The sequence below is a fragment of the Crinia signifera genome, chromosome 6 (assembly GCF_055691185.1).
Source record: "Crinia signifera chromosome 6, ASM5569118v1, whole genome shotgun sequence".
NCBI lineage: Eukaryota > Metazoa > Chordata > Amphibia > Anura > Myobatrachidae > Crinia > Crinia signifera.
Window position 1 is genome coordinate 247,680,467 of NC_139222.1, and position 20,608 is coordinate 247,701,074.

The window sequence follows — 20,608 nt, forward strand, 5'->3', positions numbered from 1 at the left end:
GGTCTTCGTTTTGCATTATTTGTTCTACTACATTGTACTCACTCCCTCCTACAGTGCTCTGTTCCCTTTAGCTGCCCTAGTGGATCCCAAGGAAATCATGGTTGCGACCCCTAGGGGCATTATTACTGTTGTGATTTAAACTATCAGCGTGAATGAACACCGTTTCTATTTATAATCTTTCAGACCAAGAAAAGTAAAAAGAGCAAGGGCCTTAAGAAAACGCAAGGCCCCAAAGAGGCGACCGATCCAGATCTGCCGCCACAGTCTGTGACTGAGTTTGAGCATCTAGTCCTCGGCTCCCCAAACAGCTCCACTAACTGGATTAAGTACATGGATTTCCATCTTCAGGCCACAGAGCTAGAGCAAGCTCGAGCCATAGCGGAAAGAGCCCTTGAGACCATTTACTTCCGGTAATCATACCATCTGTAGCCGTGAAATAAATATACTGCATTTTTCTTTAAAACCCGTTACGGATCCATCGTATTAATCCACTAATTTACCTGCTGTGGTTCTAGCGAGGAGCAGGAGAAGCTGAACGTATGGGTTGCTATGCTGAACATGGAAAACACATTTGGGACAGAAGAGACCCTTCAAAAGATATTCCAACGAGCAGTCCAGTATAACGATCCGTTGAAAGCGTTCCAGAACTTGGCAGATATATACATCAAGTCCGAGAAGTTTAAGGTAACAAAATACAAACAATTACACTACCTATTATGTGCTGTGGTATTATTTCTATGTGCTAGGAATGTTTTAGGTCCTTTATAGTATGATTATTATTTATTTTATCCAGGAGGCTGATACTTTATTCAACACGGTGGTGAAACGTTTCCGGCAGGAGAAGTCTGTATGGTGGAAATACGCCTCATTCCTTATGAAACAAGGCCAGTCTGAGGCCACACACAAATTACTTCAACGAGCCCTTAGAAGTCTTCCGGATAAAGAACGTGAGTAGTAAATCCCAGGGGACACTCCCACAGCAAGGAGTTTTTCTGTTTTGCGGAAATGCTCCTATCACATTCCTTGTATAATTACGATCTGAATATTTTAGTCTACGTTTTCTTTAAAACCCGTTACGGATCCATCGTATTAATCCGATGGATCGGCTGGCGGCCGAAGAACATCTATAATACTGCATTTATCTTTTTTAAACCCTTAAAAAGATCATCAATAATATTGCATTTTTCTTTAAAACCCGCCACGGATCCATCGTATTAATCCGCTGGTGTTTTACCTGCTGTGGTTCTAGCGAGGCAGCTGAAGATCATCATGCCAGGAGCCGCTCTGAGTGCGGCTCCATCGGTAATATCAAATAGACTGACGTGACTTCATTTACGGATGCATAATGGTAGTTGTGGTACAAGGATGTGCAGTTTGCTTCCTATACTACAGTGTACTTTAACTGTCTTTTCAGATGTTGATGTAATTTCAAAGTTTGCCCAGCTGGAGTTCCACATGGGAGATGCGGCGCGAGCCAAGGCCTTGTTTGAGAGCACGCTGAGCAGCTACCCTAAGCGCACCGACGTCTGGTCTGTTTACATCGACATGATGGTGAAACATGGCAGCCAGAAGGAAGTGCGGTAAGTGACATTATTCTGACACGGTGTCCGGTTTAGTGATTGTTGGGAGGATGATCAATTATTCAGAGCTTTACTCCTCACTAAATATTCTGCCATCCATGCCAATTGCATTCCAAGTGCTGAATGATGTCTTATCAAGTCGGGGCCGCTGCTGAAACAACTAGAAGCTGGCATTGTTACTTTGTATCTTGCAGCGCCCCCATTTTATTTTTTGGGGTATGCCCAGTTGGTTTTGTGTTTGTTTTGCAGCAGCATCTAAATGGCGCAGGCACCTTTTTTATGTTCAGCAATGTTTGACCAGGTCATAGATGGGTGGCCGTACATTACTGCAAAGTATCACATTCCTCTCCTTTGTATACGATATAATACTCCGCCAACTGGCCTCTTGGGTGGCAGGATTACATAAGATATATCCATACCTCCCAACTTTCTATGAAGCGGAAGCGGGATCTTTGTGCGCAGTGCCCTGAAATTTGGGGGCGGGAACTACAAATTGCATCACTCATGCGAGGCCACACCCCTGTTTGATCTCTGCTGCCCCTATGCGTGCCGGGAATACATACTGCGTCTAGTCACCGCTGCCCAGCAAGTGGAAGCAAGGACTCCCAACTGACACACACACACACACCACACAAGTGTATGGGCACATTTTAGGGTTAAGCACTTAAAAAAGGGGGTTTAGGCAATAAGGGCAGAAGGGATTGGTTTAGGCTGCAGGGAGGAGGGGTACATACAGGCATCAGGTAGGGGGAGAGGATATTACTATAATTACCCAGCCCCTGTCCGGTTTCTGAAACAGCTGGACCCTGCCGTCTTCAGGCCACTGGTATCCCAACCACCGGCCATCAATGTTCCCTCTAATTTTACGAAGGCTGTGGGCGGCAAAAGATTTTGGCTGTGCAACTTTGGAAGGAAATTTTAATTTTTGTTCGTCACTTATATATAACTGGAAAATGGCGTTCAGCATTTGTGTTAACTTTACTTCAAAATGATATTAAACATTTAAACATTCAAAACACATCACACAATGCATTTAATGGATGAAACACACATTGAGTCCACAACTACAAAAAGGGACCACTGCTGCTTTGTGCGCTCTGTTGTAATGTCTGTGCGCGCGCTCGTTGAGTTGTGTGCGCACACAGCTTAGAGCGAACACTGCCGGCCATCCGTACGTGTTCTATATAGATCGCTAGCCATTGCAGCCATGAGAAATCTCTTTTGCCTAGAACAATGTTCTTATTGTGTATATTTATTTTATTCTTTCCAATCTGAATTTATTTGCAGGGATATTTTCGAGAGGGTCATTCACCTGAGTATGGCAGCCAAGAAAATCAAGTTCTTCTTCAAGCGCTACCTGGACTACGAGAAGAAACACGGCGATGAGCGCACGGTTCAAGCCGTGAAGGAGAAGGCCCTGGAATATGTAGAATCTAAAAGTTCTATCAGTGCAACCTAAAACAGTCATCTCTGTGGGACTTGTGTCAGCGACCACATAAGGGGGAACCCCAGACCTCTGCGACATGCCCTCATCCCAGGGGACTTGCTGTTCTGGTTCTCTCAATCACACGTTACATTACACAAACACATCCGCCAGTGCGTCTGCTCTGGATTTTATTATTGGATTCAGATGTTCCACATTAGAACTTTGGAAACCATAACAGAGGGGGAAGAAAGACTGAATGATGAACTATTTTCCATGACCAACAAACTGCTTTTTATTTCATATTGCAGATATTTTATACACAGTCACATTTGAGAATATCGTGGTGTGAATAATGCATAGTGGGGCAGTGCTGCTGTACAATAGGCTGCAACGTTTGTGTACAGAGATAAAACAATATTCTTCTCCTTAAGCTTCTGATTTCTCTGTGTGTAATGTGGCCATGCTGTCATTCTGTACGGCTGCTGAATGGCTGGATCTGTCGCTGTTACTTGGTCATATATAAATGTGGGTGACTGCTCTGTGCTACCTGATGCCTGTATACGCACAGGTAAAGGGGGATTGGCTAATAGGAGCTTGGGTAACTGACATCACGCAGATGGCAACGTCAGGCTTATTTCATCTTAAAATTCCAAATAAAATCTCAACTTCTGTCCAGCTTTAGGCAAGCAGACATTCAATATAAGGTCATCTGCTATGAGAGTGCATTGTACATATATTATGCAAATGACCTGCCATAAGAACAATGCATTATCTGATTGGTTACCTAGAATTGAAAATAATACTTTAAGCGCATATTGAGCAAACCTTCTAAAGATGAAAAGTGGAAGTGTTGCCCGTAACACCCAGATTCTCACTGTTATAGGCTGTACAAGATGAATGAAAGCAAGACCGGTTGCTATGGGTAACGCAACATGCACATTTTAGAAGATTTGATCCATCTCTACGTTATAGTCTTTTTTCCACTAGCAACAATAACCCGGGATGTTTTTTTGTTAGTGGAAGCGTGCAATTCTGGGTCAACTGACCCGGAACTACAACCCAGATGCTCCTGGGTCCAGGGGCACTGGAAATGGATAACCAGGGTCGATGTGACCCTGGTTCCGTTCACTGCAAAGTCGCCCACCTGGCTTTATGCAGTGTTGGGCAGCTAATGTGAAAGTGCTTGCAAGCGGGTACAAAATTCCGGGTGCTACATGGCTTGCAAGTGTAAAAGGGGTATATGTCTATGGTAAGCCCGACTAACCTGTAATCCCAGAATATACTCTCAGCTACTAGAGCATGCTGGGTCTTTCACAACTGCAGAGAAACCGTTTGGCCAGGTCTGGTTTAGGGGAATTGTGTGCACCCATGTTTGACCTTGCAGAAAGCTCATTTTACCGGCAATGTGCAAGAAACAAAGCACATTCTTATGGTCACATTAAACTGCTGCACCCTGATTGTAGACTGCAGTGCTGTACACTTACACTTAGGGCCGGCTCCAGGCCTACTGGCACCCCGAACGAAATTTTGAAGCGCTTTCGCTGGGTTGTGGGTGCAGCGGGCAGTCCGGAACAAATACAGGGGGAGGCAAGTGGTACATGGGCAGCGTGAAGCGCCTGGGGGCTGTGGGAGCAGCGGCAGTCGGAGCCGGCAGTCCGCAGTGTTCGGAAAGCGATGAGTGAGTGGACACTGCGGACAGTGGTGGCATAATTTGAAAATTCAAAAGACAGGCCAGCCACTGATTGGCTGAGAGAGCACTGAGTGTATGTGTACAGCACTCAGCACTTCCCGGACACTGCGGACTGCCAACTCTGTGCTGCACTTACAGCCCCCGGGCGCTTCACGCAGCCCGGTCCCCAACTTGCCTCCCCCTATAACCTTCCCTGACTGGGGCCGTCCTTGGAGTGTCCCTCGAGCCAGCCCTGCATACACTTATGTAACATGGGCTCTGTGCTTTCCTCTGTAAGAGGTAAATATAAGAAGCTGGGAGAAGTGATATCTATCCCCATAAAGAACGTTATGTGCAAGTTGATAATGCTCCAGCCAACTGTCAATTTACATATTGGAGCTGATTGGCTGGGGCATTATAATGTTATTTATGGGGATAGATGCCACTTCTCCAAGCTTCATACATTACCCGTAAGTGCCAAGAACATTGTACACTCCTGACCACAGCAGTGGCGTTTATATAGGCTGCAGGGGATGCAGCTGCCGTGGGGCGCGGCAGCTTGGGTGGGGTGGGAACCCGAGGCCCAGGCCCCAACAAGCTATGCCCCGCATCCTCTAAAAATGTTTTCCTAATTTTTTATTTGTAAAGATCACTACATTTATGTTGTGCACAGCTGCAATAACAAAGAGGGAGATGGGAGGAGGCACCATCGCTGCCTCCATTACTGACCCTATTACTACCACCACCACAGCTGCTGTCACTGTCCATTTCACTACCACCACTGCCCCATTATTGCTGTTATCCCTACCCCCATTACTGTCAATTTCACTGCCACCATAAGTGCCCCTGTCAATGCTGTTATCAGTACCGACATCACTGCCACTACTTCTACCACCATTACTGTCTTTCACTGCCACCATCACTACCCTTGTCACATACCCAACATGCTATCACTGCCACCATCCCTTCTGCTATCATTGCTTCCATCACTACCCCTGTGACTGCCCCTATTACTACTGATATTATTGCCCCTATGTAGCCGTGTAGCAGCTGAGTTACACCCACTATATGTGTTTGTATTATATACTGTATATACTAGATCAAGGGTTTGTTAGAGCAGTCAGCACTGTCCACAATTAACATCTACTTTCCCAGAATTCCTGAAGAAGCAGCCACTACAGTAGCTGCATTAATCAGTGGCTCTAGTCACAGAATTACAGCCACAGTCTCTGCACACTAATTATTGTATTTAATGAATCGGATTCTGAATCCGGTCATGTTCTTACAGCACTTCCTACAATAATCCATTTCTTGTTTTCTCCTTCATCCACTAGGTGACACTGGAGTTGACAGTGGGGAGTAGAAGGGCGACTATCGGGAGCATGGGCACTTTTAAAAATTGAAATGTGTGGCCAACTCCTCCCCTTCTACTTGTTATCTCATGTGTTTACCATCCTCGCTCTTGCATGCCATTTTCCTGTGTAAGGTTTCTGTTCCTTCAACCAACCTCAGCCCTTGTGTGTGTCTCGTGTTTCCTTGAGTGCGACTTCATGATTTCCTAATCTATTTCTGGCCACGGTCAACACTCCCTGATTGACACTACCTCTTCTATCAAACCCCTTTATGGAAATTTTATATAACCCATTATGTGAGCTCCTCCTTACCCCAGGAGACCTGAGGATGGGTCTATCCCACTGAATATTTTCCCATGTGGATAGCTGCCCACAGCCCCCTTGCTGACATCCTGTCCATCTTCCGTCCCTCGTCCACAATTCGCTGTCATCTTACATTACATGTGACCCTACAGCAGTAACGTTATCACATGGGTTCTAAGGAAGGTCTCAGTATTGGCCGTGAAATGTTCCTGTTACACATCGGACATGCGTTTCGCACCTCCAACCACTTCATCAGGCACCTGTGGGGAGCAAGAAGTAATCAAATAATCTTGTAAACATTGTTCTGCCCTTGAAAGTCTTTAAAATAGTGTAGTATAGAATTAAACCCTATGAGTGCCAACGTTGCTGTGACAGATCCTCAAAATATTTTGCCAAGAGCAGCCTGACCCCCTTTCACACTGAACAGCAAATTACCGGGTAAAATATTTCAACCCGGTAATTTGCTGATTAACAGGGGTATTTCTTCTGTGTGAAAAGGTCAACATGGGTCATAAATCCCGGGTCCTCGACTCTGGTAAATTCTAGGGTCGGAAACCCGGGATGTATGACCTCGGTTGACCTTTTCACACAGAAAAAGAACCCGAGCTGAACGCCAAATTACCGGGTAGAACTGCTTCACCCAGTAATATTGGTTTTCTGTGTGAAAGGGGTATAAATGGCACATTAACACTACTTCAGTGTACATACTTAAAAATTACATTTGTACACAATATATTGCTTCATTTTGATATTTGTTTGTAAAATTAATCAGGTTAAAATAGTAACCAAAATGTATCTTTTGCAAAAATGTGTGTGCACCCTCCCAGGCCATACAGTAGTATGTTTGTTTTTGTTGACTTAAAACGTAATATCGCCATTAGCCTAAAGTTGGTCTTTCCAACCTGCCAACAAGTTGGCTGGTTGAAATTAAAATCTGCTAGGAGCAAATCTGTCATTTGCTCTCAAATGTAGAAAAATACGGTGAATCAGACAAGTATTAAATTTTGTTTGACTGGTACAACTGTATGTATTCTCATATTTATAATGTCACAAATCACTACGAACTAATACAGTACCTTTTTCAGACATACACGAAAATCCTGGGTTTTTTCACATGAACGTGTATCAACTCGGGACTAGCGTATGTCTGAAAGGGTCTTCCCGGGATTTCACTCCTGGATCCTAAGATCTTGCAATCAACCGTGTCCCTAAAATCCTAGGATTGAACCCGGGAGTGAAATCCGGGGTAGTATATCTGTACTGTATTCCTACTTATCCTATTGTTTTTCGTTCGTCCACCCACCTCCTTTTAGGTAATTAACTCTTATGAGTAGGGCCCTCCTTCCTCACGTACTCACCCTACCTCTTTACCTCACCTGTCCTCCTGTCCTGTTCTTCCCTTCCTCTACTTCATCTTCAGTCTCCTCAACAATTTCGACACCTACATCAGAACTGATGCTGATTTTAGTTCTACCAGCTATACCCCTATTTATGCTGTATTTTATCAACACACCCTGTACGTTACCTTGTAATTTGTTTTTTGTTGCGGACACTTTGTGGCGCCTTATAAATAAATGTACTACTATATCGGAAAAGGTTATAAATGGAAATAGCCCTGAAATATCTGATTTGATTTAATCATCTACACCAGGGGTCCTCAAACTATTTTGGGACCCCCATCATACAATAAAAATAATTACGGGACCTCAGCAAGTTACTGCAGAAGGTTATCACATCACACGTGTAGTCAGCAGACAGCACATACATGGCAGCATTGTGGAGGCACAACATGATGGGAGGAGTCTAATATAGACAATTGTGGAGGCACAAAATGGAGGAGTCATTGACAGAGATTAGAAAAGTCATCAGCCTGATGGTCAGCAACATGGAGTCACAACCCCATACTGGAGAAGGTCAGGACCCACAGTTTGAGAACCGCTGATCTAAAGTGCATATTTTAGTTTTAAACCTTAATTTTTACAATTCAAAACCAAAGTATTGTCATTGCTGCCTAGGGGAATGGGTCGTAGGGTCAACACGCAAATGGTCGACACTTGAAAAAGGTTCATAAGGCCAAAATGTCGGCATAGGTAAATGGTCAATATGATTTTTTCATATTTTGGTTTGGGGGGGGGGGGGGGGGGGTACATGAAAGACTCATGTTGACTCTTTTCATGGCGACTTATTGCTTGTGTCCAGTGGAGTACCCCAGGGATCTGTACTTGGACCAGTGCTCTTTAATATCTTTGTTAGTGACATTGCAGATGGTATTGAAGGGAAAGTATGCCTTGTTGCAGATGACACAAAGGTATGCAACAGGGTAGACACACCAGGAGGGGTAAATCAAATGACTGATGATCTAAGTCAGGCATGTCCAACGTTGGCCCTCCAGATGTTTTGAAACTACACATCCCAGCATGCTTTGCAATAGTTTTAGCCTTCTCTAATAGCAAAACTGTGGCAAAGCATGCTGGGATGTGTAGTTTCACAACATCTGGAGGGCCAACGTTGGACATGCCTGATCTAAGTAAACTTGAAAATTGGTTAAGAGCATGGCAACTACAGTTTAATGCAAAAAAATGCAAAATTATGCACTTGGGACTCAAAAACCCAAAAGCTCAATATAGTATCAATGGTACTATCATGGAAACTACTGAGGAGGAAAGAGATCTAGGAGTCACTATTTCAAGTGACTTAAAGGCAGGGAGGCAATGTAACAAAGCAATGAGCAAGGCTAGTCAGATGCTTGGTTGCATAGGGAGAGGAATCAGTAGCAGAAAAAAAGACGTAATAATGCCACTTTATAGGTTATTGGTACGACCTCATCTGGAATACTGTGTCCAGTTCTGGAGACCATATCTTCAGAAGGATATAAATACCTTGGAGAGTGTACAAAGAAGGGCAACTAAAATGGTGCATGGCCTACATCACAAAACGTACCTGGATAGACTAAAAGATCTTAACATGCAGAGCCGGCCCTAGCCTAAATGACGCCCTAGGCAAGATTTTGGCTGGTGCCCCCTAGCACCGCCACTAGTTCCGCCTCTGACCCTTCTCCCCTTTCCCAGCACCATCAACCCTCATCATAGCAGTCATCATTTTGGTGCTCCTACCAGCAATATTTTAAATAGAAATAGTGCACACATTCGGTGCGCAGCCCAAACAGGGGTGTGTTCTTGCTGGGAAGGGGCATGGCCACCCAATAGTACCCCCAATTCAAATTATGCCACACAGTAGTGAAACTTTATTCACATTATATCATGCAATGGTGTCCCTTATTCACGTTACATCACACAGTAGTACCACTTTACATTATATACATTACTCCTCACATTATTCACATTATACCCTTAGAAAAAAATCCTGAGAAAATATTGTATTTTAAGCATCTTCATGGCCACACTGCAACCCAGCACAAAGCAGTGTGTGCTGGGCAGAGGAGAAGAGCTGCAGCTGCTGCTGTCACTTAAGGGGAGGGGGCCCGGGCCCCCAATGGGCCCTTCCATCAGACTTTGGCCTGGGTAATTTGTACCCCCTACCCCTTTCTCTCGGCACCCCTGATAATACCACACAGTAATGCCCCTTACACATGACACACATTATTAATGTCCTTATAACCATAATGCCCCTTACACATTATGCCAACCTTTATTAATGCCCTTCATACACATAAAGACACACATAATGCCCCTTACACATATGTTGCACATTATTAATGCCCTTATACACATGACACACATAATGCCCATTACACACATTTTGCACATTATTAATGCATTTATACATGACACACATAATGCCCCTTACACATATGCAGAACACTATTGCACAACCAACCCACCCGCAGACAGCAGTCGCACACTGTGATCTCTGCCTCTGCTTGGATACAGATGTTTCCTCATACATCTTGCCTCAATAGGCCATGCAGCTCCTGGCCAGTTCTGCTAACGTTGGGTGCCTTCTTTGCATTGGTATGTGACCAGGACACACAAGGAGCTTCCGATGATTAAAATGATATGCAGCATGCCTATATTCTGTGTGCGACTGTGGCTGTACATGTTCATGATTTCCATGAATACACTATTTCATATGCAGATACAGCCTCACTCACACACAGAATATAGGCATGCTGCATATCATTTTAATCAGCAGAAGCTGCTGATGCCCCTAGGCATTCCACATGCCCTAGGCAATTTCCTAGTTTTCCTATGCCTAACGCCAGCTCTGTTAACATGTATAGATTGGAGCAGAGAAGGGAAAGGGGGGACATGATAGAAATCTTCAAATATATGAAGGGTTTTAACATAGTACAGGAGGGAAATTTTCTTCAAAGGAAAAGATGTAATAGAACACGAGGACATGCACTGAAACTGGAGGGAGGTAGGTTCAGGGCAAATGTTAGAAATAATTACTTCACAGAAAGGGTAGTGGATAAGTGGAATAGCCTCCCATCAGACAGTAGAACAATTCAAACATGCTTGGGATAGGCATATGAATATCCTTACAAAGAAATAAGGATTAAAAAGGGTTGAGATTACCTGAAGGGTAAAAAAAAGGGGCAGACTAGATGGGCCAAATGGTTTTTCTCTGCCGTCAAATTCTATGTTTCTATGTGTCGACATTTTGCCTGTCAACCAATAGTGGTCAACCCATTGACCACATACCCTGCCTTGTCAGCAGATGGCCTGCATGCAGGATGCTTTGTGTGAGTAGAACCCTGCCTCCCGCAGTGAGCATTGCACCCGGTGTCCGAGTGTCCCTTACTTGGTGTGGAAAGCGTGAGTACAAGGACACAAGCCAAGTTCTTCCTTCACTTTAAACTCCTCCAGACACACTGCACACACTTGCTGTGGATAGAAATCAGAAATACTTTAATAAATACTTATTCTTTTCATTACAAGCTTAGATTTAACGGTATGAAAAACAAATATATAACTGTTATATACACAACTACTGTAGATATAATTACTACTATGACATCATAGATAACAACCAAGTGTAGGTTTTTAGACAAGAGAACTTACATACATAATATACATTCTGCAGAATCCCTTGTGAATCATTTTGCTTTAAAATGAAAAATGTAACAACATGTAACTCAACGAGGAGATGAGAGAGTGAGGTGACTGCGTAATACTTTTCATAGAGGCATTAAATCCTCCAAAGTCCCACGGGGAATATGATACTGCTTTCACATTGCAGAAATGGGTAATGACACGGTATTCTTAAATGGGACTTTAAAACGGGTCTGAGCCTTGAGACCTTTCACATTGCAGGTGAAAAACGGGTACTCTTTACTTAGAAGGGCGCCCATCTCGGGCATCTCGGGGATTGAATGCACTAAAAAATCGGGTGCGATCAACCGACGAGATGCCCGAGATTTCCCATAGGGAACAATGTTAAATGGGCCACAGAGGCCAAATAGGCACCCTGAAGTGAATAATGGGCACCCGAATTGTTAACGCCACCCCACGATCAACGTCAACCCGAAGCGTGGCGAGCGCAGCGAGCCCGCGAGGGGCGGCGGTACGCGTCCTACGACCTTTTCATACCCCCACTATCCACGTCGGCGTGGAGTTGAGAATAGAAAGTGTGGCGAGCGCAGCGAGCCACCGAGCCCGAAGCGTGGCGAGCGCAGCGAGCCCCGCGAGGGGACGCGGATACCTTCACAGGTATCCGCGTCCCCTCGCGGGCTTCACAGCTGTCCGCGTACCCTCGCGGGGCTCGCTGCGCTCGCCACGCTTCGGGCTCGGTGGCTCGCTGCGCTCGCCACACTTTCTATTCTCAACTCCACGCCGACGTGGATAGTGGGGGTATGAAAAGGTCGTAGGACGCGTACCGCCGCCCCTCGCGGGCTCGCTGCGCTCGCCACGCATCGGGTTGACGTTGATCGTGGGGTGGCGTTAACAATTCGGGTGCCCATTATACACTTCAGGGTGCCTATTTGGCCTCTGTGGCCCATTTAACATTGTTTCCTATGGAAAAATCGGGTCAATTGAGGCATTGAACAGGAAAATTGGGTCAATTGAGACATTTAACATTGTTCCCTATGGGAAATCTCGGGCATCTCGTCGGTTGATCGCACCCGATTTTTTAGTGCATTCAATCCCCGAGATGCCCGAGATTTTTTACTAACGATGCCCACGATCAAAATCGTGGGCGCCCTTCTAAGTAAAGAGTACCGAAAAACGTTTTAAAAATCATTTAATACCATTCAAACATTCAACCCGTTTAACCCCCAAGGGACACGTTTCAAGCCATTGAAATAGAGCTGTTCAAACTGCCCAAAAAAACGGCTTTGAGCCGTGTAGGACTCTGCTTTTTAACCGTGTTGAAATACCGGTTAACTTTAACCGGTAAATCAACTCTGGCACTTTCACATTACAGCCTTAAACGTTTTAAAATGGAAAAAAAACGGCAATATACCATTTTAAAAGTGCGATGTGAAAGGGGTATGAGATGGGATACAGACAGATACAGGGGGTTATTCTGGTTGATTCGCAAGGGTCGCAACTCCCATTCATAAGGGAGACTCGTTCACAGGGGCTTGCGAATGGATGTTACGCAGCCTAGTCGGATCCAGCCACATCATTCGATGGTCAGCGACTATCGAATGATGGGGAAGGTGCACGCATATAAAAGTGACTCCGAAGTCATTTACATACACTATGCGTGCACGCTGGGAAGGATGTGGGCGGGCAGCTGAAATCCGGTGATGTCAGCTGCCCACCCACAGCACCCGCATCATGGCCTCATTAGTGTGAAAATGCCCAACGTTCTCATGGGAACACTGGGCGCCGCGTTCCCATATGCTAATGGGGTCACCCCCCACCCGCTGTCCTGGGTGCGTGCACCTGAACAGTCCGTTCACCATGGGTGCATGAACCTTGCGTATGCGCATGTGCAGTACAAAAACATCGGTCCCCGTGCGAACGCAGCCCTGCTGCAAATTAATCAGAATAACCCCCACAGCCTGATAAGAGCTGGTCTTGATTTCAGCCCAGAAAAGGGGGCGAGATTTACTAAAGCTTCTAAAACACACAGAGATGTTCCCCAGTGAAGTCAATCTGCTTATGTCTATCACCATCTACAATGCAATAGAGAAATGATAGCTAAAATCTGATTGGTCAATATGGATTTACACCGACCGCCATCCATATTTGTACACTTACCCCAACCAGGTTGGATTTCTTTGCTTTTTCCTTTAATACCACCTAGAAAAATATAAAAGGCTTCATGAGTTAATTCTACTGAGCAGCGGTTATGGGGCAATACGTTCCAGCCTAGACAGGGAAGTTCAACCAGGTGTCAAATCAAGGTCACTTCTCACACTGATGTACAAAACCTTCAAAGGAGGAGAACTGGTGTTGCTTATAGCAACCAATGAGCTTCTAGCTATTATGAAAGTATGTTCTATAACGTGAAAGAATCTTATGTGTTGGTTTGGGCAACTTTATCACATCTCCCCTATAGTAAATGTTTGATGTTGAAAAATGTTCAGGTGTTAAAGTTGATTTAGAACCAGTGGATTACAGTTGTAACTTAAAAGGGGCGACACTGTGTATTTGGCCACGGCTCCCGTGGCTGGCAGGATGTGGTTAGCAGTCTCTCTGCCGGCTTAACTACATCTGGATACACACAGGGGCTCAGTCAAATTGCCAGGACTGAGGGGGGTCATTCTGGTTGACTTGCAAGGCTGCGAATTCGCAGCCTTGCGAGTCCACCAAACCCCAATTTGCGAATGGTTGGCAAGCGCGATTCGCACACAGGCCCTGGCAATGGATGTTGCACAGTAAAATCCATTCGCAGGCCGGGGGGAACCCCCAAATCTTTCGATGGTCGCCGTCCATTGAAAGATGTGGTAGGTGTGCGCACACACACACACACACACACACACACACACACACACACCAACTTATATAAAATTATGTTATGTATACTATGTTTAGAATAAAGAGAGAGTGATGTCTATGGACCTGCTAGGGGGAGGAGTCAGCCTCATTACTGTTATCTACGGCTTTCAATTAAGTGATTCAAACTTGCAGGGGAGGAGAGGTGCCCATTTGGGAGCAGGAGCCCAGTGGCAGATAACTCCATTGCCTCCCAGAGTTCTGCCTCTGATGCTATAGCAAGACACACTAGAAGTGCTTGACCTAATGTATGTTGACCTTCATAGTGTCCACCCTATGACCCGTACCCAATTTCGACACCCAGTGCAGGTTTCGGTCTGTGGTATGTGTCTGCAGATAACCTGGGAGGACCATATGTTGGCACAATGATGGAGACCTGCAGCTAGCAGGAGTCCCTGAGCAGCTGTGTGCTATAAATAGTGTTACATAAGGACATTGCACCCTGATCATATTCCCGGTTACACACAAAGCGACTCACATTCGCTGCAAGCCAGGCCTGGCTGAGAAGGTTTTTTTTTTTATTCAAGTTAATCTTAATTAACACCTTATGTCTTGTAAGGGAGAGTGAAAAATAACCTGTACCCGTTGGCGAGTTAGAATGTAGATGTCGATCTGCCATGGGTGACTAGGAAGGGGTTAATCTGACATTGGGTAGAAAACACATATTAACTTTAAGGGAAGCAAGAAAGTCTGGAGCGTGCATTTGCCTTCAACAGACGTAAGGTGCCCATACACGGTACACGGAGCAATGGTTTTCGTACTGTTTGTGCTAGATGCATCCCATCTAGGAGGTCATTCTCGTTATCACGCACCAGTGCGAATTTGCAATGCGAGTGATGTTTTGCGACTGTGCACGCACATAATAATTTATGCGCATGTGCAGCCGCTTGGTGCAAGTGGGCAGGGCAAATTGCTTGTTCACCGTTTTCACCTAGCAGTGCGGGCATGGGGCGGCGTCGAGGGTTCGCGCCCATGGGAGTGGGCAATGCTTCATGTGCGTTCCCATGAAAACCCGTTTCACGTACAGGGAGCCCGTAGATCTAAGACGCCAGAGAGTGATCATTGAATGATTTTGTCCCCACACGCAGGGCTGCGAATGGATGTTTATGCAAAACATTCATTTGCATGCATTCAGGGATATTTGGCGAGCGAGGAGGGGCGCGAACGTTCGTGTGGGCGGCATTTAGAGGACACGCAAAGCTGCGAAATCACAGCTTTGCATGTGAACCAGGGTGACCTCCCTAGTACAAAAAGCATGTGATGTATTAGATGTGATGCGATCTAGTACCAAAAGTACATGCCGCACATACTTCATGTGCCGTGTGATGGAATGTGCACGGGAGCGCGCATCTCATCACACCCCAACATTGCTCCGTGTATGAGCAGTGATGCTCTGATAGTATTATACCTATACTATACAATAAAAGGCAAATGCTATTCTATGTGGATTTTTTGTTTTTCTTTATGTATTTTATGTAACTGCAGATTTTGCAGTGTAGCTTATGTGGATTGGGGGGCCCCAAATGGGGGGATTTGGCAAAGACTGCCTGATGTGGAAGGGGGCCCCACATCAGTGCCTTGCTTAGGGTCCCGTCAGGTCTAAATCCGCCTCTGGTGCCAACGTCAGCTAATTGGTTGGTACATTATCTCTCTAAGGGCAGGATGTATTAAAATACATTGCCGTCCCTCGCCGCACCGCTGCAGGGATGCTCGTGCATATGTGTTAACATATGCGGCTAGCATCGCAGTGCGGTAATGGAAGTCCCCCCACAATACCTGTGATGTGGTGTGCGGGGGGTCTCCGGCACATCTCCGGCTCAGCGCGGCTGTCCCCGGCGCCTCCTCCTCCGCCCTGCAGCCAGAAGGACATCCGGCTGTGATATATTCTAGAGGGAGGAGGAGTTTGATGGAGGATGGGGAAGGGGTTAGGCGTCTGCGGCGAGGGTCGGCGGGTGGCGACAGAAGCCCATAGGATATCGCCACCCAAAGGTTTTCTACAGGATAAGTTGACCGAAACTACGTGTCAAGATAGGTAAGTAGGTATGTGTCATTGTAGTATGTAATAATCTTTTATTATCTACGGCGTGTGTGTACCCGTTGGCGAGTTAGAATGTAGATGTCGATCTGCCATGGGTGACTAGGAAGGGGTTAATCTGACATTGGGTAGAAAACACATATTAACTTTAAGGGAAGCAAGAAAGTCTGGAGCGTGCATTTGCCTTCAACAGACGTAAGGTGCCCATACACGGTACACGGAGCAATGGTTTTCGTACTGTTTGTGCTAGATGCATCCCATCTAGGAGGTCATTCTCGTTATCACGCACCAGTGCGAATTTGCAATGCGAGTGATGTTTTGCGACTGTGCACGCACATAATAATTTATGCGCATGTGCAGCCGCTTGGTGCAAGTGGGCAGGGCAAATTGCTTGTTCACCGTCCTGTTTTCACCTAGCAGTGCGGGCATGGGGCGGCGTCGAGGGTTCGCGCCCATGGGAGTGGGCAATGCTTCATGTGCGTTCCCATGAAAACCCGTTTCACGTACAGGGAGCCCGTAGATCTAAGACGCCAGAGAGTGATCATTGAATGATTTTGTCCCCACACGCAGGGCTGCGAATGGATGTTTATGCAAAACATTCATTTGCATGCATTCAGGGATATTTGGCGAGCGAGGAGGGGCGCGAACGTTCGTGTGGGCGGCATTTAGAGGACACGCAAAGCTGCGAAATCACAGCTTTGCATGTGAACCAGGGTGACCTCCCTAGTACAAAAAGCATGTGATGTATTAGATGTGATGCGATCTAGTACCAAAAGTACATGCCGCACATACTTTATGTGCTGTGTGATGGAATGTGCACGGGAGCGCGCATCTCATCGCACCCCAACATTGCTCCGTGTATGAGCAGTGATGCTCTGATAGTATTATACCTATACTATACAATAAAAGGCAAATGCTATTTTATGTGGATTTTTTGTTTTTCTTTATGTATTTTATGTAACTGCAGATTTTGCAGTGTAGCTTATGTGGATTGGGGGGCCCCAAATGGGGGGATTTGGCAAAGACTACCTGATGTGGAAGAGGGCCCCACATCAGTGCCTTGCTTAGGGTCCCGTCAGGTCTAAATCCGCCTCTGGTGCCAACGTCAGCTAATTGGTTGGTACATTATCTCTCTAAGGGCAGGATGTATTAAAATACATTGCCGTCCCTCGCCGCACCGCTGCAGGGATGCTCGTGCATATGTATTAACATATGCGGCTAGCATCGCAGTGCGGTAATGGAAGTCCCCCCACAATACCTGTGATGTGGTGTGCGGGGGGTCTCCGGCACATCTCCGGCTCAGCGCGGCTGTCCCCGGCGCCTCCTCCTCCGCCCTGCAGCCAGAAGGACATCCGGCTGTGATATATTCTAGAGGGAGGAGGAGTTTGATGGAGGATGGGGAAGGGGTTAGGCGTCTGCGGCGAGGGTCGGCGGGTGGCGACAGAAGCCCATAGGATATCGCCACCCAAAGGTTTTCTACAGGATAAGTTGACCGAAACTACGTGTCAAGATAGGTAAGTAGGTATGTGTCATTGTAGTATGTAATAATCTTTTATTATCTACGGCGTGTGTGTCTTTTGTTTAACTATTGGTTAATTTGTAGAATTACAGGTACCAGTGGGGCATTAATGACCTTCTTGCTGGGACTTGCGGTTCTCCAAGTCCCTGTATGCCGGGGAGGCTTGGTGGGACTTGTAGTTCCACAACTTAACCCAATAGTTTCTGAACTTTTTTTTTAACACAAAAGCATTAGCCTGGTTCCCACTGGTAAATCTGCCCTATTTATCTGCCTATATATTGTCCCGAAAATATGACTGATGCTGGTCGTATGAATTCATAGCCGGCATCGGTCGTATGTGGGGATCTTAGTAAATATCCCCCAATGAATCCTATCTTATTATGATGAACTGTTTATTCCTCTGTATGGAAAACATTGTATCCCGACAATCATTCTGTTTGGCTCCTGGCATCTTATGAGCATGAGAAGGTCACATGACACATATAGTCATGCTCATTATGTTCATTTTAAATGAAGAAAATAAAATGCAAATATAAGCTATAAGTGTTTATGAAACGATGTTTCTGCAGATTACCTTTCTATAGCCGCGTCTCCTGTAATGTTCCTGCTGCTTAAGTCTAAAATACATCAAATATTATTTTTAAATGATAGATAGCAATACAGCGAAAGCAGGATAATCAGGGGGGAATGACATTGTCCTTTGTATTCTGTGCACTAAAGACACTTATACATATAACATGTATTATTATTATTATTGTTGTTATTACTACTTTAACAAGGCTGCGGTGGAGCCCGATTAACACATATTTACGGCTCAAATCTGAAAATGGAAATTTAAGAGTTAACTTGAATCTTACATTACTGCAATATTGTTCTCATATTCTGTGCAGCACCATTCCCACCATTTTCTCAGGCATCTGACCACACGCATCCCTTCTTCTCATACTTGCCTACTTTTGAAAACTAGTTTCAGGGAGATTATAGTTGGTAGTAGAATTTTACCCAGCGCCCCATTGAGGGGGCGTGTCATGCTCCTCCCAAAGGGTGTGTCTAGTTCCATATATGGAGAGATTGTGAAAAGAGACTGTGAACGTGGCACCTAGAAGCGTGTGTGTGTACTGCTACATCTGAGAGGGATCTTTTAAAATGACTTATTTCCAAATGTAGATGAGCCCCAAAGCCGTTAGTAAGAGATACTGTACTTGGTAAAGTGCTGGGAAATGGTGCAGATGATTCAATGTAAATATGTATCTGTCTCTCATTCCTTTATTCCCCAAAAATGTAACAGTGTAATGTGGGCTAGGTGAAATGAGGGAGATTGCTAGACTAATGAGGGAGAGAGGGAGATTGCTGCTATTTCAGGGAGTCTCCTGCAGAATGCAGGAGGGTAGGCAACTATGCTTCTTCTGTGTTTTGCCAATTTGCTTGACATTTTGGACCCATGGCTGCTTTTTTAAAAATCGAAGTTAAAAATTGACTTTTGGCCCTAGATACGGCACGGCTAAGACGACCAGATTTGCTTGGCTACTGGAAATAGCTACAAATAAACCGGTTCTTCTTTCATCCTACTACAGACACCCTCGCTATAAAATTAATTGTATTTTCACACAGACCACCTAGTATACTGTATATCTAGAGACAACAAGGCTGGGAAATGTGTTCTGTATGGTTACCTGAGAAAGTAGCAGCAGAAGATAAGGCAGAAAATGAGCAGAAGAATTCCAGCACCAAAGACAAAGATGAAGAGGTTCGGCGGGACGCCACGGTCAGTCTCCTTGGTCATGTTAGTCCTCGGCACAGGGTGATCCGCAGGCATTCTGTATAACAGTGTAACAGAGGCTGGGTGAGAGCACCAAAAGCACTGCTGCAGGAATGTCATCTGGATTCAAACTAATGGACTGTTTGCATGGTCCAGAAAACTGTGGTGGGGGGTTGATGGTGGGGAAGGGGGTAGATGGGACCGAGTTTAAAAAACAACCATACTACTGAGTATTATCAAGTGACCATGCTGATGTTTCCATTACAACAAGCCAACATCCAGAAGTGACAGCAGCTGCCTGAGTTCCTCTGGTGATGCCCTTTGTCTCTTGTCAGTATGTTCATGAACTGTGACCTCCTGTGACAGTCACTGGCAGCAGGTTTGTGTATGACAGTTGGGAGCGTGAACCAGTCACTCTATAGGGGCAGCCACATTTTATACTGTATATTGTGTAGCGTCACCTCAGCGCCTTGTCTAAGAGTTTTTTGTTGGTAGGGTTTCTCTAACTCTGATTGAACTACAAGTGACAGCATGCCTTGCCAGCCAACATCATAACTTATATAAATTAGTATATACTGTAGGACGAGCCAATCAGCTCCTACTTGCCATGTCACAGGCTGTGTTTGAAAAATGTCAGGCAGGAGCTGATTGGCTGGTTGTTTATCACTCTCCATTTTATCACTTTTGAAGATTAGTGCATCTGGCCCTTGATCTGCAAAGTTGCAGATGACTTTGAAAAGAAAGCCGCTGCCCAGACAGAAAGATAAACTCCGTGTGCAAATCTGTGATTGAATTGTGAAATGATCACAGATCGCTATCCGCTTACAAATCCATATACGCAATTCTGGAACCATCAAATTATTTTTCGATCTGTTCAAATGTGATTAAGTCTGACCCTTCCACAACTCTGTGACAGAGACAGGCTGCTCGAGACCGGCTCTGACATCACAGACCCTCCATGCAAATGTATGGGTGTGTCTGCGTTTTTCTGACACTCCCACAAACACCGGGTTCCTGTCAGTCAGTCTCCGGTCACATTGCATTTATGATTCATA

The 20,608-nt window shown here is 45.4% G+C and overlaps 2 protein-coding genes across 2 annotated transcripts in view; one reads left to right on the plus strand and one right to left on the minus strand.

Annotated features, from left to right (window-relative positions):
* The window catches only part of PDCD11 (programmed cell death 11), a 46,119-nt gene extending 42,381 nt beyond the window's left edge, over nt 1–3,738 (plus strand). Inside the window, exons 32-36 of the mRNA XM_083149262.1 lie at nt 184–410; nt 516–684; nt 794–947; nt 1,415–1,580; nt 2,868–3,738. Of these exons, the coding sequence (XP_083005388.1) occupies nt 184–410; nt 516–684; nt 794–947; nt 1,415–1,580; nt 2,868–3,039 (888 nt within the window). The 3' untranslated portion in view covers nt 3,040–3,738. The remainder of the gene's footprint in view (nt 1–183; nt 411–515; nt 685–793; nt 948–1,414; nt 1,581–2,867) is intronic.
* A 2,755-nt stretch (nt 3,739–6,493) lies between these two features.
* Nucleotides 6,494–19,577, minus strand: LOC146007260 (RING finger protein 122-like). The gene is made up of 5 exons (XM_083145611.1): nt 19,468–19,577; nt 18,369–18,411; nt 13,503–13,544; nt 11,095–11,177; nt 6,494–6,590 (listed from the first exon to the last, which is right to left on the minus strand). The coding sequence occupies exons 1-5, from the start codon at nt 19,575–19,577 to the stop codon at nt 6,494–6,496; spliced, it is 375 nt and encodes a 124-aa protein (XP_083001737.1).
* Between the last annotated feature and the right edge of the window lie 1,031 nt (nt 19,578–20,608).

What these genes read in the sequence shown, in the direction of transcription:
- LOC146007260 (XM_083145611.1), bottom strand. Translation starts at nt 19,577, where the DNA reads ATGACCAAGGAGACTGACCGTGGCGTCCCGCCGAACCTCTTCATCTTT. An exon ending in GGAGACGCGGCTATAGAAAG is followed by an intron (nt 13,545 to 18,368) that starts GTAATCTGCAGA and finishes ATATTTTTCTAG; the next exon opens with GTGGTATTAAAGGAAAAAGC. An exon ending in AGAAATCCAACCTGGTTGGG is followed by an intron (nt 11,178 to 13,502) that starts GTAAGTGTACAA and finishes TTCTATCCACAG; the next exon opens with CAAGTGTGTGCAGTGTGTCT.